The sequence below is a fragment of the Sarcophilus harrisii genome, chromosome 3, assembly GCF_902635505.1.
Source record: "Sarcophilus harrisii chromosome 3, mSarHar1.11, whole genome shotgun sequence".
In the NCBI taxonomy this organism is placed as follows: domain Eukaryota; kingdom Metazoa; phylum Chordata; class Mammalia; order Dasyuromorphia; family Dasyuridae; genus Sarcophilus; species Sarcophilus harrisii.
This window is the reverse complement of record NC_045428.1, coordinates 505,182,466-505,200,258: the sequence shown is the minus strand read 5'-3', so window position 1 is coordinate 505,200,258 and position 17,793 is coordinate 505,182,466. Positions and strand designations below refer to the sequence as shown.

The window sequence follows — 17,793 nt, the reverse complement described above, 5'->3', positions numbered from 1 at the left end:
ATGTAATTTCTTCATTGTGGTAGAAATTGTTCTATCTGGTTCTCCAGATGGCTAATCTTGATAAGGTAGAATCATTAGTCTCATTTTCAAATGATTCATCTTCTCTCTCCCCTTCTACGTGGTGAAGAGCAGGAATGAGGGGTAAAGGTACAAGTCTTCGGTAGAAGTGAAAGATATATGAGAACAGATGGAAAAGGCATTAGAAAAAGGAATATGCAAGAAGTATCCACCTCAAGCATTCACCAAAAAAATGTCAGAAAAAGAAAGGACCTTATCACATTTAATGTTAAAACATAGACTATAGAATGTTAAAAAAAAAAAAAGATCTCAGAATGTAGATTATCACAACTCAAAAGGGCCTCAGCACAATGAAACTAGAGCACAGAACATGAAATGTTAGAGCCAAAAGAGACAATAAAAGAGAGACTATCAGAAATGGAAAGGACCTTTGTTTGAGTCATTACAGCTTTCTTTGAGACCCAGAGATGGGAAATGATGTACCCAGGATCACACATAAACTCCAAAGGTAGGGCTAGAATACAGATTCTTGGACTCTAATTGGAATGTGTGTCCTTTTTTCACAGTGATGATGTGCATCAGCCCTACTCTGTATTTTCATTTCAATTCCAGAATTACTTATTATAACCCCAACTCTTTGTGTGCTCTTAAACAAGTAACCTCTTCTCTCCTGGCTTCCATTTCCTAACAGTAAAATGATAAAGGTCAAACTAGATGACCACCAGAGTCTTTTCTAGAAGTAAGGTTGTATAATTCTGTGTCCACCAGCATCCTTGTTCTTCACCATGCCTTCTGCCTTTGGAATGATAGTAGGAGATAACACAGAAAATGGCACCTCTGCTCCTATCAATTCTGTAATTTCATGATCTGAATATTTAACCTAGGTGAACCTGTAACACAAACCTCGACTTTGCTCATAGTTTTTGTACTTCATACTTGAATCTGAGTTATTTTCCATTTTTATTCCCTGCTTCCCTCTCATTTTTCCTTCCCTCCTTTCTTCCTTCCCTTCATTCTTTACTCCTATCTTTCCTTCTGCTTTTCCTTCTACTTTTCCTTCTGCTTTTCCTTTCTACCCCCTTTCCTTCATTCCTCCCTCCATTCCTCCTTCTTTCTAACTCTCCCTTCTTCCCTCCTCCCTTCCTTTCTTCCTTCCTTCTTTCCTTCCTTTCTTCCTTCCTTCCTTCTTTTTTCTTTCTTTCTTCCTTCCCTTTTTCTTTTCCCTATACCTGCTCTCCCTTCCTACTTCTAACTCACATAGCTATATATTCATTTGATATTTACATACATATATAAAATTCTTAATTGTTAGGAGCCCTGTGGGTCATCTAGTCCAATCTCCTAGTCTAGTGGACTAATCTATGGGCGTTAAAAACTGATTTAAGGTAATTTTTATTCAGATTTTTCAGGCTGGTGAATTTAATTGGTACAGAGGTTGCCAGAGTTAGAAGGATCTGAGAGCATAGAATGTTAAAATTGGGATAGAGGTTGAGGATCCTAAGATCATTGTCTCCATCATTTTAATGCAAAATTTTAAAAGGTTTTCAAAGTACTTTACACATAATATCTTAGAACATGGAATGTTAGGGGTGGAGGAGACATTAAGAGATCATCTAATTCAACTTCATCAATTTACAGATGAGGAAATTAAGGATCAGAGAGGAGGTGTGTTCTTAATTCACTGCAAAAATCAGCATTTTTTTTAACCTAAATCTTTTCCACGAAAAGGATTTTTAATCTCCTTAAATTTGGGGGATCATCAAAGTTCAGATTTTTTTCAGCTCACTTGAATGCCAAATCAATGTCTTGTTGAGTGGGATCAGTGCCCCAGGAGAAAACATAAAGACTATTATCTGTTCTACATATCAGAGGAATAGACAAGCTCTGTGATTGCCAAGTATATGAAATAAATTATAAGAAGTTAGAATACCTTTGTTATGATAAAGAAAATAGGAGAAGCTATTTTTAGAAGTGACAAATCAGCTTGGTGAAAATCACAAATCAATTCAAAACAAAAATGATGGATCAGTTTTTACAATTGCAGATAAATTTTTAAGTCATAGATTACCAAAATCAAAATACTGCATCTTCCCAACCCATAAACTTCAGGATGGTTGATTCAGAATTTTCATTGTTAAGCTTCAAGTTCAATGCTTCTATTCTTGAGTCAGTTTCAACCATGCTGTCCTCCCTGAAACAATGAACCTTGGGGTGCTTAGCAACAAGATCTTGGGAACACTCAGCTTCCTAGTTGAAATTCTAAATGGTCTGTGCAGATGTCTTTGTACTCATAAGCAGCCCTCTTGGATTTCTGTGTCCATTGCTCAGGTTCCTGGGGCTTGACTGGAACAGACCAAAAATCAAAACAAAACAAAGCTATCCCATGAATGTCCTGTGACTAGGAAGGCTTGCTGTCTTCTTCTGAATCTACTGACAAAACAACTGCTTGTTGCATTATTTTGGCATCCTCTCCTCTGCCTTCTCTATAGCAGCTCTGTTCTGGCAGAAATAAGAGAATGCTGGGAGACAATAGCCAATGCTTGCTTTATCATGGTAGGCTCATCAAACTGCAGCTTGGGAAAGCCATTGAAAAAGATGTTTCCAGAAACTTATATTGAAGAAGGGTGGATTTATGGTAAGATAAGAAAAACAGTTAGTTTGAGAGATATAACGTTATTATTCAGGAATATTAGGTAGAGGTTACCCATATTAGTGGTGGTATTGATAAAGATTTGACCTAAGTCATAGAATTATGACAAAAAAGCTGAGGGATGAATGGATGGATGAATAACTGAAGGGGGCTGGGTTGTTAGTCCAGCCCACCCATTTTATGAATGAAGAATCTGATAATAAGTGATAGAACCTAGATTTTTATCCATATCCACTGACTCCAATTCTAGCACTCTTCTCTCCTTCCTTCTTCCCAATTATGCTATTGCCATCATAGGAACAAGAAATATACATCATTGTGGTTACAGAATAAGTTCTGGCTTTGGAATCAGAAGACCCAGATTTAAATTCTAGCTTTCCTATTTACTTGCTATCTGTGAAATCTTGAGCAACTTATTTTTCATTTCTCAGGGCCTCAGTTTCCTCCACCAAAAAAAAAAAAATGAAGATGTCTGACTAGATGACTACAAGGATCTTTTTTCCAGTTCTCTATGATACCATGAATGTTAAATGTAAAAAATAAAGTCCTGAGTAGCCAAAAAAATTGACCAAGAGCCAAAATATGGTCTTCTTAATACAGCTGGTGATTTATATTTATATGATTATATTGATTTTGCCCTTTACAAAGTTTTCCTTTCCCCTCTTTCATACACCTATCTTACCTGTCCCCTAATTCCCTCACCTAATGCTGAAGACCAAGGAGGGGATAGGAAGTAGACTGCTTATGTCAGCTTGCTTCATGTTTATAGTATGTTCAGGAGAATGGAAGAGCTAAGGATACAGATGGTCACTCCTCCCAGTGTGTAGTAGGACCACAGTGGGACCCACAGTCTGTTGGGTAGGAGTGAACAGCTCTGGGCTGGGTCAAAGCACCTGAGCTAATATTCCTTTAACTTTAATACAATTACCTAGGGCTTTTAAGTCACTGTCTGATGTTTAGCTTGAAGAATAGTCATTCAGTTGAGTTTGTTTCCATTATCTACCATCAAGAAGGTAGAGATGCTTGACATCCCCAGAGACTGGCTCTCATTACTATGGAATTTTATTATGACATGCCAGGTCTAAGTTATAATGTCTTTGAGGAAAGTGTACTAAAGTGACAGGGATTGTATTTGTATTTCCAATACCTAACACAGTTCCTGGCACATTGTAGATACTTGATAAATATTAATTTGGGTTCAAATCTCACCTGCAACTCATGCTGGCTATACAACCATGATTAACTAACAACCTCCTTAAGCTTCAACTTTTCCATCTGTGAAATGGGAATGATTATGCTAATAGTATGCAATTTGCTAAGTTGTTGGGAAGCTCAAGTGAGCTAATGTTAGGTTAAATGCTTTTGAAATCACAGAGTCATGCGTTAATTATTGATGTTGGTGTGTTGATCTTTTGGAGAGTCTGTCTTACTCAAGGTGTGAAATCTTCCTGGTATAGTCACAATTGTAGTAAAATGGATTTTTGAGAAGGAGTTAAAGACTCATTATTTGGTAAACAGGGAAGTAGGCAGAGAATATAGCAGGGATGATCTATTAGGAAGATATCTGGAGATCTGGGTTTAAGACCAGACTCTACCATTAACTTTGTTACGTAACCTTGGGCATATCTTTTCCTCTCCTGAGGTCTCAGTCTCCTTATATGATGACTTGGAAATCAACCTAAATGCTTTCTAAGGGAATTGAGTTAAATTTATTTTAAAAAATAAGAGCCACGTCTCAAATGGCAAATGATTAAAGATATGATCTATGCCCAAAGGTCTATAAATAGATGCATATCCTTTGACCTACCAATATCACTACTAGGCATGAATACCGAAAGAGATTTTAAGAAAAAGAAAAGGACCTATATGTATAAAAATTATTTATAGCAGCTTTCTTCTCAGGGCAAAAAAAATAGAAATTGAGGGAATGCCATTCAGTTGGGGAATGACTGAATAAATTGTGGTATATGTTTGTGATGGAATATTATTGTTTTGTGTGAAATGATGAGCATGATGCTCGAAAAAAAACCTGGAAAGTCCTCCATTAACTCAACGTGAAATGTACTGTATACAGAGTAATAGCATTGTTCTGGGATGACCAGCTGTAAATGCTCTCTAAATTCAAAAGCAATGAAAGAGAACTGACAGAAGAACAGTTGGAACCAGCTGGGAAATGGAATTGAGGGCAAAAGCCAGAAATAAGGATGGGACACATGAACCAGGGGATCAAAACCAATACTTAGTTCCTGGTTTAATTTGTTTGACTACTTATGAAAATCTTAGTTAAATAGCATTATTTTCTGTGGGTACATAAGGATATTTTTTAGTATCTAAATAAGTGTATGTCTGTGGATATACATGAAGAACATTTGCACTGGAAGGGTGCTTAGGAATCAATTAATGATTCTGAAACTGAGGAACATGAACTATTAAAAAATTTGATAATGCTATCATTTTGTTAACTATCATAACTCTATAATTGGTTTCCTTTGTAATTCTATCTATTTTTATGCATTTAAAATCATGGTTCTGAGAAAGGGTCCATATGTTTTGCCAGATGTCTGCAAAACCCTTGATCGGGTGCAACTTTTTTCATTTTTCAGAGAAGGAAACTGAGGCAGAGAAAGGTGAAGTGTCTTAGTAGGTAGTGATTTTTCTCCCACTGGAGCTCTTCAGGCAAATTCTGGATAATTATATTGTATAGTATATTCAAGTTTAGTTCAAGCTTGTACTTGATGCCCTTTGAGTTAATGGTAATCCACTTCACGCTCTAAGATTTTGTCATTTAATGGTAAGATGGCAAAATTTGAGATGTCAGCTGACTCTAAGCCTTGTCCTCTTTCTGATTCCATCATAGAATCTTAGCGTAGTCATAGACATTTGGAATCACCCCCTTCTAATTTTAACCCCCATTCCTGTGTTGGGGGGCCATGCATGACTATATACACAAATGTTTACATGTGTTTATCATTTCATGCTATAGAATAAGAAGTACATATAACATCTAGGTGGTGTGGTGGATAGAACACTAGACTTGGAGTCAAGAAGACTAATCCTCCTGAGTTTAGACCTGGCCTCAGCCACTTATTAGCCATGTAACCTAGGCAAATCATTGAATTCTTTCTGCTTCAGATTCCAAATTTGTAAAATGAGCTGGAGAAGGAAATGTCAAACCAGTCCAGTGTCTTTGCCAAGAAAACCCAAATGGAATCATAAAAAGTTGGATAGGACTAAAAGATGATTGATCATACACACAACAACAAATTGTAAGAAATAGAGATGAAAAAAGTATTTCACAGTCCGTGAGATTTTATTTTTAATAAGGATTACTCAAACCATCTTATAGAGTTTAATGGCTCCTTGAGAACCACACATATGTATTGGGTAAATATATATTCAAGGGACTTAACCAACTTGGGCTATTTGCCTCTGAGGCTTGAATTGATTTTTCCTATGCTGGGCTGAGAGCTCTGAGATTTCCCTATGAAAAAAAAGCATTGTGCCAGTGCCTTTAGCAGGTCTCTTAAGAAGGTGTTTGGACAACTGGATAAAATCACCAGAGCACCTCTCTAGACTTTTTTTACAGTGGGAAAGTTTGATTCCTGAGGAAGTCAGAGATTCCCTTATTGCCAGTCTTTATTTTTCCAGGTGTCAGAGGTGCTGATGTTAGGATGGCAGCCTCAAAGAAGAGCTGGACTACAAAGCCTTTGAATCTATTATATGGGAAGAGAGTGTAGAATAAGTAGAGCTGGAAGGAGCCTTAAACTGTAGAGTGTCAGATATGGGAGTGATCTTAGAATGTCAGAATTGGGAAGAATCTTAGAATTTAGAATTCTAAGACTGTGAGGGTCCTTAGAACTTAGAATGTTACCCCTGAAAGGAATCTTAGAATATTAAGTGTGAGAGCAGAACAAACCTTAGAATATAGGATTACAGAACATGGACTCCTAAAAGCTACAATGAGTTTTAAGAATGAAAAAGTAACAATGTAGAATGTTAGAGTGTAGCAGATAGAATGTCATTTTTATTTATTCTGACCTCTCATTTTGTTCATAAAGAAATAGAAGCCCAGTCCGTAAAATGACTTGCCCAAAGTTACATAGAAAAGTAGTGGCAGATTCAAGGCAATACCTGAACTCTGGATAGAAAACGCCATCAGCATCCAGAAAAAGAATTATGGAGATTGAATGTAAACCAAACAAGTGCTATTTTCACTTCTTTTTCTGTTTTCTTTTTCTTTCATGCGGTCTTTCCCTTTTGTTCTGATTTTTCTCTCTCAACATGATTTATAAAGAAAAGTATTTAAAAAGTAAATTTGTTTTAAAAAAAAAAAAGGAAAAATAGTGCAGAAAAAAGACAAATTCACACATCTGTAAACTCCTGTTAGCAAATTAGTAGTAATACCAGAATGAGGACATAGCAAATAAAATATTCAATAAATGCTTGTCCTGTAACTAGGTACAGGGGCCTATGGTCCCATGGTTTATGGTTCTCATGGATTGATAAGTAAGAAAGGCTTATCTTAACTCTATTTATTGATAGAAGGAATAAGCTGAGATGAACTCAATATTGCTGATGCTTTGGAATCTTAATGAAAGATGGCTTGTTTCTTGACTTTTCTCTTCTAATCTAAGAATCCTAGATCTAAACTAATTGATAGTGTAGTGTCCGGGCTAGCTTTCTGGAGGTCCTCCAGATGGACCTTGGTCTCAGTAGGAGAAGCACCTACCTGGAAGATGGTCAAAGATGGAATGTCTCATTTCTAGTCCTCTCAGCCCTTATATACCTTAGTAGAATTACATCACTATAGTACACTGAGTATGTGTGAACTAGAGAACCTTACATCACCATACTAAGTACAAGTATATATAAACTAGAGAACCATTATCTCATCAATTCCACTGAGCTAACTTGTAAATATCCTTCTTTCAAGTATACTTCTCTCAGAGTTCCCCAATATCTGGGGTCCTCTAGAAATAGCCCCAATCATATTAAACGTATCCATTTCTATCAATTAAACCTTTCTTTAGGAAAAAACAAGTTTATTATATTACTCTTCCAGTTGGGTTTTCTTTCAATTATAATTATGGGGGGATTAGATTGTAAGTGTCTTAAGAAAAGCACAGTATTTGAGTATGTGTATACATATGTGTGTATATGTTTGGGAGGATGTTTCTTTTGTGTTATTAGTTTGTTTTTAAATTTTATTTAGATGTTATATATATAATTAAAAGTTTATTTATATAATTTTATATTTTTAATTTTTATTTATTTGCTTTTGGTAGCATTAGTATTTGGCACTATACCTGGCTCAAAACAGTGGCTTTAATAAATGTTTCTTGATTGATTGTTAATAGAAAGAATACCAGGATAGGAATTCTAATGATTTTGTGATTACAAGAGTCATATGCATGCAGAGAGAGGACTGTGAGAACTGAGTATGAATCACAACATAGCATTTTCACTTCTTTTGTTGTTGTTTGCATAAATTTTGTTTTCTTTCTCATTTTTTCCTTTTTGATCTGATTCTTCTTCTGCAGCAAGATAATTGTATAAATATGTATGCCTATATTGGATTTACATATATATTTTGCCATGTTTAACATATATTGGATTACTTGCCATCTAGGTGGGGAGAAGGGGGGATATGGTAACACAAGGTTTTGCAAGGATCTATGGTGAAAAATTATCCTTGCATATGTTTTGAAAATAGAAAGCTTCAATAAAAATTTTTAAAAGAATACCAAGTAAGATTCATGATACCCACATTCTAATTCCATCTCTCTGCCAGGGACTAGTTGTGAGACCTTAAAGAAGTCTGTGTCAGACTGTCAGAACCCCATCTCTGAACCTCATTTTTTCTCTTCTGTGAAATAAAAGGTTTGAACAGACTGTGCAGTCCAGGCTTCAAAGCTTGCCTATAGTATTTACTTTTTGGGTAACTTTGGTCAAATTATTTCACTTCTCTACATTCATCTGGAGGCTGTGCCACCACTTGTCAACTTTTATAATAAGGATTCCTTTTATGTACAGTAGCTTCTGAGGTTACTTCTAACTTGCAAATTTTGTAATCCTTGGTTTCCCCATCTGGAAAGCTAGGAGGCTCCCAAGGGTTGTTTTTTGTTTTTTTGTTTTTCCTAATTCTAGATCTGTGATCCTGTAACTTGCAAGGTTTCTTTCAGCTTTGTGAGCTCCTGAGTTTACAGAATCACAAAATCTCAATAGCACAGGCCAGCAGGAATCTTCTCTGCAATATGCCTGACAAGTGGCCAACCAGCCTCCACTTGACAGTTCCCATCAACTGCGATGACATGAGCTGGCTGTAGTCCTAAGCAACCTGTTTCACTTTGAACATCTCTAATTGTTGGGAAATCCCTCCTTACATTCAGGCAGAAATTGTTAATCATTAATTATCTATAGGGCTATTGTTTTGACTGACTTGTTCCCCAATCCACACCCAAATCAATGCCCACATTGGATATATCACTTTCCAAGGAATTTGTACAAGACAGTTTCTAAAATATAACTTATTATGCTTTTCCTCTGAATCTATCTTCCATCCTATCTATTTATCCATCTACTTATCTATCCATCTCTATGAATTATACTTATGCATATATTTGTAATATCTAATATACATAGTTGCATGTATTATATTACATGTAATATCAATATAATATTGCAATATCATATATATGTTTGTATAATGTATGCAATTCTGTTTATATCATTTATACTATATTTGTCATCTATATTATATATATGTATATTATACATTTGTATGTATAACATATTCTACATTATTATTTATTTGTATGTTGTCTATAGGCTGTCTATATTATATATAGGTATTTCATGTATTTGTATCTATAACATGTATACTATATTCTATGTTACTCCTTTGTGGAGGCAGCTGGCAGCACGGTGGATAAGGCCTGGAGTCAGGAATATCTGAGTTAAAATTTGACTTCAGATACTAGCTGTTACCCTGGACAAGTCATTTACCTTTCATTTCCCTCAGTTTATTCAGCTATAAAATGGGAATAACAGCAACATCTATTTCTCAGGGTTATTGTGAGGATCAAATAGAATTTTATGCAAATATAAAATGCTTAACACAGTGTATGACACATAGCAACTGATGTAGAAATGCTCATTCTTTTCCCCCGTTAAAATATAAACTCCTTGAGGACAGGAACAGTTTTCCCCTTCCATTGTATTTCCAACCCTGACAACAGTGCCTGGTGTATAGTAAGTGCTTAACAAATGCTGCTTGTTTGAGAGACACTTGATAGATAACACAGATATTCTGTGTCCTGTTCCAATCCTCTGTGTCTAAGGTCCCTTTCAGCTCTAAGAATCTTGTTTCTATGGCATACGTGGAAGGAGTCAAGTGGTTGCAGAAGAGAAGTGATTCTGAAGCACTCTTCCTGGAGTGGATTCTTAATTACTTTCTTTTTGCTTAATAGTATTTTTTCCAATTACATACAAAGATAATTTTCAACATTGATCTTTGTAAGATTTTGAGTTCCAGATTTTTCTCCTTCCCTCCAGGGAAGTATACTTCCCTCAGAGAATCTCTTCTGTCCTCTTCTGTCCAGCAAGCAATTTGATATAGGTTATACATGTACAAACATGTGAAATATATTTTCTCATTAGTCATTATGAAAAAAGACTCAAAACAAAAGCAAGAAAAATGAAAATTACCTTTTTTACAGGCCTTTCAGGCAGGAATATCCCTACCTAGCTTTGGATGCTGCCTCTCCTTGAAGCAGATCAACAGCTTTTAGAAATAAGGAGTATTTTGCCTGTGAGATAATGCCCCAAGCTCTAGAGTGGCAGAGGTAATATTAAGGGCAGATTAAGGGCTTGAAGATTCAAAAATATTAGTTAAAGGGCAGAAAGGAGTAGGAGCTATGTCTGTTGTATTTCTTTAATTTTGCTGAGTAACTTAAGTGGGCTCTACTGGAGTAGTTTGTCATTTCCTTTTCCAGATCATTTTACAGATGAGAAAACTGAGATAAACAGGGTTAAACAACTTGTCGAGGTTCTACAACTAGTTTCTGAGACCAGATTTCAGCTCCTGACTCCAAGCCCAGTACTGTATCCACTGAAACACCTAACTGCCCCCATATTAGGCACACAGCACAGTAAAACCTTACGATATTTTTCTAATGATCTGCTGTGTTGCTCTAATTCCTTTCATCTTGGACTTATTCAATTGATTCCCTTTTACTTCAAATGTAGAACTTTACATTTAATTCAGTTCAGATTATGATCATGCCTTCAAGGTATGATCAAGAATATATTCTTTATTCAGTATGCATCGAGGAATCACTGAAGGTTTTAAAGAGCAGAGTAGCATAGTCAGAATAATATTTTTTCTTAATTTTTTAATTTTATATATTTTTTTCTCTTCCAAATACTTTCCCTCCCTCCATTCTTTCTCCTACCATTGAGAATGCAAGGAATATGATACCCATTAGAGCAATACATTCATAAGGGAACTTGGCCAGGAGGATGAAAGAGAGAGATAAGACAGGAAAGACAGAAGAGGTAGGGTGCCAGGTTCTAAGGCTTGTTCCAGAGTATAGGACCAAAGAGATGAATGTCTGAACTAAGAGAGCTTCAGTGGGAGTGTAAAGGAAGAGACAGATGCAAGGGATATGACAGGGGTAGAATTAACAGCACTTGCTAATTGATTGGGTGTGTGGGATGAGGGAGAAGAAAGAGTCAAAAATGACGAAGGTCAGAAACTTGAGTGACTGGGAGGTTGGTGCTATTATTAATGGAAATAGCAAAGCTACAGGAAGGGAGTAAGTAGGCACTGGGGATATGATGGAGCTTGGTTTAGGATCATTTGATGAGCTTGGTACATAAAAATGACTTAATTATACCAATTTTTTTTTGAGATAATGATACCAAAATCCAAAATGATTAAGTGATTTTCCTACAGTCGTACAAAATTATTACTGCTACTATTATAATTATCATGACTCACAGTTATATATAAAGTTAACAAAATATGGTGAATGTGCAGGTGTTATGATCCCCATTTTACTTGTGAGGAAACTGAGGCTCAAGGAAGTTAAACCATTTGTCTATAGTTACACAGTAATTGGCAAGATCTGGGATTTGAATGTGCATCTTCTGAATCCAAGTGTAGTTGTCTCTTTTCTAAAAATGATTTAAGATGGACCACCTAGTTCTTTACCTTACACATATATACTTTTCTCTCTCTGGATTCATATTATCTGATTACTGCAGTTTTGTTGATTGTATAAGAGTACAGAGCACCCAATAAGTACTTTTTAAGCATTTGACTGATTGAACGAATAAGCTATGATGGAAGCAAGAGAGAAGTGGGAGCATGATTCCTCAGAAATGTGTAGTATTGTTGAACAGGGAGAGATAAAAGAGAAGGAAGGCTTCTACAAATTCTTTTTATTTTCTCTTTTCTCCAGAAAGATTCCCAACCTACTCCTAAACAAACCACGGTCAGATGGCATTGGGAAGAGGATTGCAGAGCCCAAGGACATTGCTAATTCTTTGGAACCCGCTGTCATGGAGCAAGGTTGGTCTTCTCTTTGATAAAGTTCATTTTATTGTTTTTTTTTTCCTTTATTGCCTGGAGTCTAGTTGGTGAATTCTGGCTTGGGATTTCATTGCTGTGATTTTCAAGCATGCACATAAATCACTGTCCTAGGTCCATGATGGTGACTCTCCATGATGGTGAACTTAATTACAAGTACGCTCTCTCTCTCAGAATGTCCACACTGCCATTTGGGGACTTGAGTTACTATAGGTTTGGGTTAATCAGGTGGGGAGTCTGGACTTTTAGAAACACTGGGTGGATTTAAAGGGCTGCAACAAACTGCTGGGCTCAGAACAAGTACATCAGAGTCTAAGGTAGAGATTCTCTGGCTTGACATAGTTAAGAGCAAGAAAAGGTCTCAGAGCCATAAAATAATAACTAAAGAGGAGTAATCAGATTCTGTGTCTACATAGATGGAGGAATGGAGTATGTCAGGTATCCTTTGGGCTCTTGCTATCCACCATTTTTTGTCAGTAACTTGTATATCATGTTTGTTAAGTCTAGAAGTGACATTGATGTGGAAGCTAATATATCTGGTTCTTTGCTTAAGTCTTCTCCATGGTTATTTGTCTTCCTACACTATTAATGACTTTGTATTTTATACAGACATCTATATGTGTCTATGTATATGTGTGTGTATGAAAATAACTCATTGCTTCCTGATTTGCCAGTCCTGTGTTCTATTATACGATGCTATCTCTTTACCATGAAAGTTGAAATGTTATCGAGGTACATTGTAGAGGCATTTTTTTCTTAATCCAGGTCCCAGAAGAAAGACTTTTCTGCTCATGGAGCTCTGATAAGGATAAGCATTGACATCCACTCCATAGGGTTGGCAGTTTTATTGACTATCTAGTATATGTGGGCCAATGACTGGGGACCGTAGGGAGCTCCAGATTGGTCAAGGGCTTCTCTTTCATCAACCAAGAGGATTTTTTTTTTAATTTTTAATATGTGCTCAGAGCTATATTAGGAAATATAAGAACAATGGAAGACAATCCCTCTGCTCTCAAAAAACAAGTGATTTTATGTGCTACAGACAACCAGAGCCATACGAGTACCATAGAGATCAGTGTGGACTGAAGTTATGAAAGGCTCCTTGGGGAAGGGGAGCTCCAATTTCCCAAGCAACCTAAAGCTAGACTGCAAAGCTTAAAGTTGTATTTGGGGTAATTATTTATAATAATAATAATAGTAAAAACTGACAGTTATACAGTGCAGTAAGATATATGAAGTGTTTTATATACATTACTTCATTTTAACTTCATGATAGGTAGGTAACTACTAAAAAATTTTTATCATCACCATTTTATAGATGAGAAAATTGAGGTTCTCAATGGTAAAATTACTTGGCATGCAGCTAAGCTGGTATCAGAGGTAAGATTTCAACTTAAGTCTTCCTTTTCCAATATTTAGAGCTTTAGCCTGAAAGCTGTGTCGTTATATTTGTCAGCTAAGTGATTCAGTAAATAAAGGGCTGAGCTTGGAGTCAAAAAACCCTTAATTCAAATATCAACCTCAAACACGTAATAATTGTGTAACCACAGGCAAGTCACTTAACCTCTGTTTGCCTCAGTTTCCTGATCTGTAAAATAGGGATAACAATAGTACCTGCCTCGCAAGATTATTGTGAAAATCAAAGGTGATAAGAATTGTAAAGTACTAAGTAAGCATAGTATCTGGAACATAATAAGAAATTTCAGCTTTAATAATAATAATCTTCAAATTATACATTATTTTAAGATATGTACAGTTTTTCACACGGAACACTATAGGTTTGATTATTCCCATTTTGTAGGTGAGAAAACTGAAACTCTGAGAAATGAAATCACTTGTACATGCTTTCACAGCCAAGATAATGTCAAAGGCAAGATTTCAATCCAAGTCTTCTTGTTCTGCCATTAGATACTTTATCCATAAGGCCTATGTTCTTGAATTTGGCAGCGAGGTGGTTAAGCAGATAAAGCACTAATTAGGAAGACCTGAATTCAAATTCAGCTTCAGACGTTTATTAACTGTTTGTGACTTTGGGCAAGTCATTCATTGCAAAGTGGTAATAAGAATAGAGTCTATTTCTCAGAGTTATGGTGAGGATCAGATAAAATAATTTTCAGGCCTGATATATGGTATGAAAATGCTAGATTTTGTTATTATTATTATTTGCTTAAAGTTCACACTTACATAATGCTAAGCAACATGCTGTTATATGATTCAGTTTAACACATTCATTAATCATTTTTCCCTTCCTTCTTTTCTGTGTATATGTGGGGGGGAGGTGGCCATTGGGGTTAAGTGATTTGCCCAAAATCACACAGCTAGGAAGTGTTAAGTGTCTGAGGCCAGATTCTCACTCAAGTCCTTCTGACTCCATGGAGGGATGCTCTATCCATTGCACCATTTAGCTGCCCCCATACATTTATTTACCATATAAAATCAGAATGCTAGCTATCAAAGGAATCCTGGACTAATAGAAGTGAAAGCATCTTCGGTACCTCCATATTGGAGGAATATTAAAACATAAAAGATTTAAGCTAGGAAGACCCACTAAATGCAGAACAACGAATATTACAGAGAGGAATCTAAGAACTTTAGAATATAAGAGAACAGAAGATCTATGAGGGACCTAAGAACATAGAATAATCATAGACCCCCAGCCCCAATTTCTGTTGCAACAGCCCTAGAAGCATCTAGTATGAATGAAGCACTGGTGTAGCCACTGCAAGAGAGCTTTTGCAACCTAGTACAGCAGTGTTATAGCTACCAATTGCTTCCATCCTGGAAGACTGGCTGAGATCCAAGTCCTCCTTGCGGGCCATCCCATCATTAAACAGGCAAGCTGTCATAAAGATGCATAGAAGAGGTTTTAAACATATACTTCCAGTCAGTGACCTTTAAGCCTCACAAATTTATACAATCAGAAATCCATCCCGTGACTCACAGGTGGAAGGCTATGGCCTCCATTAGGCCCCATTTTTATCATATTCACCAAATGGATAACAAATTGAATTGTAGTTCCATGCTCATTTCCCTGTGTGAATTCTCACACTGTTTCTCTCAATCATTCTCCTGCCTCTCTCTGCTCAGTGGTGTGCATGTCACCAAGCCATTGCAGTCTGCCAATGGGAAAGCTCATGCTCCCACCACTCATCTCTTGTTTAATGCTTTAAATAGAGATTAGGAAGATGAGGTGAAGAGGGCAGAAGTGAAATTCAAAGGTATTATTCCTAAACTGAAGGATGTTTCAGACAGCATGAAGGATGTACAGTGTAAAAAAGAGATTTTCAAAATACAAGAAGATAAGTTTCCCCAAAGAGAGAACACTGAAGGTAAGGGAGAATGGTGATAAGTAGAGCAAAAGCACATTTAAGGATGAGAAAATATGATATCATAGATAAAGCACTAGAACAGGAGCCTTAAGCTCTTAAAAGTAGGAATAATTTTCATCTTTGTACCTGAATTTACATAAGGAAATATTTAACCAATGTAGCTTGAAGAAATCTAAATGCTACTTGTTTTTTTCTACTTTTCTTTGTATCCTCTGTGCTTAGTGTAGTGCCTACACATTGTAGGTGCTTAAAACATGCTATTTGACTAATCCTAGTCATTAGCTTGCTTAGTCTTAATCAATTTATTTTTCTAGTCTAGTTTCTCCTAATCTGGAATTCCTCTATTTCCACAAAATGAAGAGATTAGGCTAAATCATCTCTAAGATCTCTTCAGCTTCAATGTTGTATGTTCTGTATCCTAACATTCTACATCCTAAGGTCCCTTTCTGTTCTATTATTCTGTTTTAATAATCTATATTCTGAGGTTCCCTCCAGCCCTAATACTCCATGTTCTGCTAAGATTCTGTACTCTCAAGATCTCTCCCAGCTTTAACATTAAATGTTTGAATTTCTCTTTCAGCCCTAATACTCTATGTTCCACACCCTAAGAGTCTTTAAATTTTATCTTTAAACATCCCTTCAAGCCCTAATATTCCATGTTCAGCACACTAAGGGTTGGTGGTCTTAAAAATCCATCCCAATTTCTGTTAAAGGACAAGTGGCAATGAGAGAATCCTCAGGGGAGTGACTATTGTGCATGGCAGAGCAAGGAGACAATGGTTCATTTAGATGTCAGTTGTGAATGCCTCCTTATCACAAAGCTGGAAGGAAATTGTAGCTGGATAAGGCCCTTGTAGGGAAGGACCTGATTTCATCTATAAAATGAAGATAATAATTCACTACCTAGCTACCTGACTACCCAAAGGGATATTCTGAGATTATGAGGAGATTATGCTCTATTTCATTTGGCAATTCAGTGAAAACAAAAATAAATAAATAAAATAAAATCAAACAAAAAATCCTAAAAAATAAAAATTAAGCTCTCTGAAGTAATTCAGCTAAAATGCAGGAGTTGATTGTACTTCCAAGAGGAGGAAAGCCAAGTTGTTAGTTAGGATGGCATAGCAGGGGCTCTCTGTGGCTCCGGGGATATTGATTTATTTTCTTTTCTTTATTTTATGTTTTGTGACATGGACCTCTTTGGCAGCATGACAAAGCTTATGGACTCCTCAGAATAATGCTTTTAGATATATAAAGTAAAATATGTAGGTTTATAAAAGAAACCAATCATGTTGAAATACAGATATTAATTTTTTTTAAATTCACAGACCCAGGTTTAAAACCTCTAGATTCTTAGCCAAAGGAGAAATTCTTCTGGTACCTGACATAAATCTGGCAGAGGGAAATGAACATTAGATTTGTCATGAAACAGGGAGTAAAAAACCTGGGTTCTAGCCACTACTCTACTCTACTCTTGTAGGATGACCTTGGGTATGGGTCATTTCTCTTTCCTGAGTCACAATTTCTTCATTTATAAAATGACCATTGACTGGACTAGGTGGACTCTGATTCCTGTTATAATAGAGGAACTAAGAAGAGATGGGTCACATTCTGTATCTGATTCTTACTTGTTGTGTGACTTTAGATTAATCATGTAGCTTTTCCCCTCTATAAAGTGAAGATAATAATAATAATAGCATCTGCATTGTATTGTTGTTGGGAGGATCATGGGAGATCACATAAAAGAATTGTACAAACTTTGGTGCTACAAAGATATCCATTAGTCATTATTAACATGTTTTAATTGTTATTATTTTTTCTTCTTTCATATTATATGTATGTTCCTTTAAATTCAACAAATATTTAAAAAGGACCCTCTGTTTTCAGGACACTCTCCTGGAGGGAGAAGAAAAAGAGCAACCCATATTGTAACCTTTTCTAATAACCCTCTAAAATAGCTTAAGTGTTAATAACTATTATAAAGAGAAGAAAACTGAGGCTCAGGTATTTTTAGTGCTTTCCCTGTGGTTAATTAGCTAGTGAATTTGCAGTCAGGAATTGAGTCCAGGTCTCTTGACTCTCTAAAATTAAAATTAAATTTTAAAATAAAAAATGATAGCCATTGCTTTCATGTAATATATCGACCATTAGGGGGTTATGCCAACAATTCAGAACACTATATAACAAAATAATACACAAGAATT

General features: G+C 36.0%; 1 protein-coding gene across 2 annotated transcripts in view; it reads left to right on the top strand.

Annotated features, from left to right (window-relative positions):
* Positions 1-17,793, top strand: part of TENM4 (teneurin transmembrane protein 4) — a 1,164,499-nt gene that overhangs the window by 304,670 nt on the left and 842,036 nt on the right. For both annotated transcript variants that reach the window (XM_031963708.1, XM_031963710.1), the window contains exon 3: positions 12,133-12,242. In XM_031963708.1, coding sequence (XP_031819568.1) covers positions 12,233-12,242 — 10 coding nt within the window. In that variant the 5' untranslated portion in view covers positions 12,133-12,232. The remainder of the gene's footprint in view (positions 1-12,132; positions 12,243-17,793) is intronic.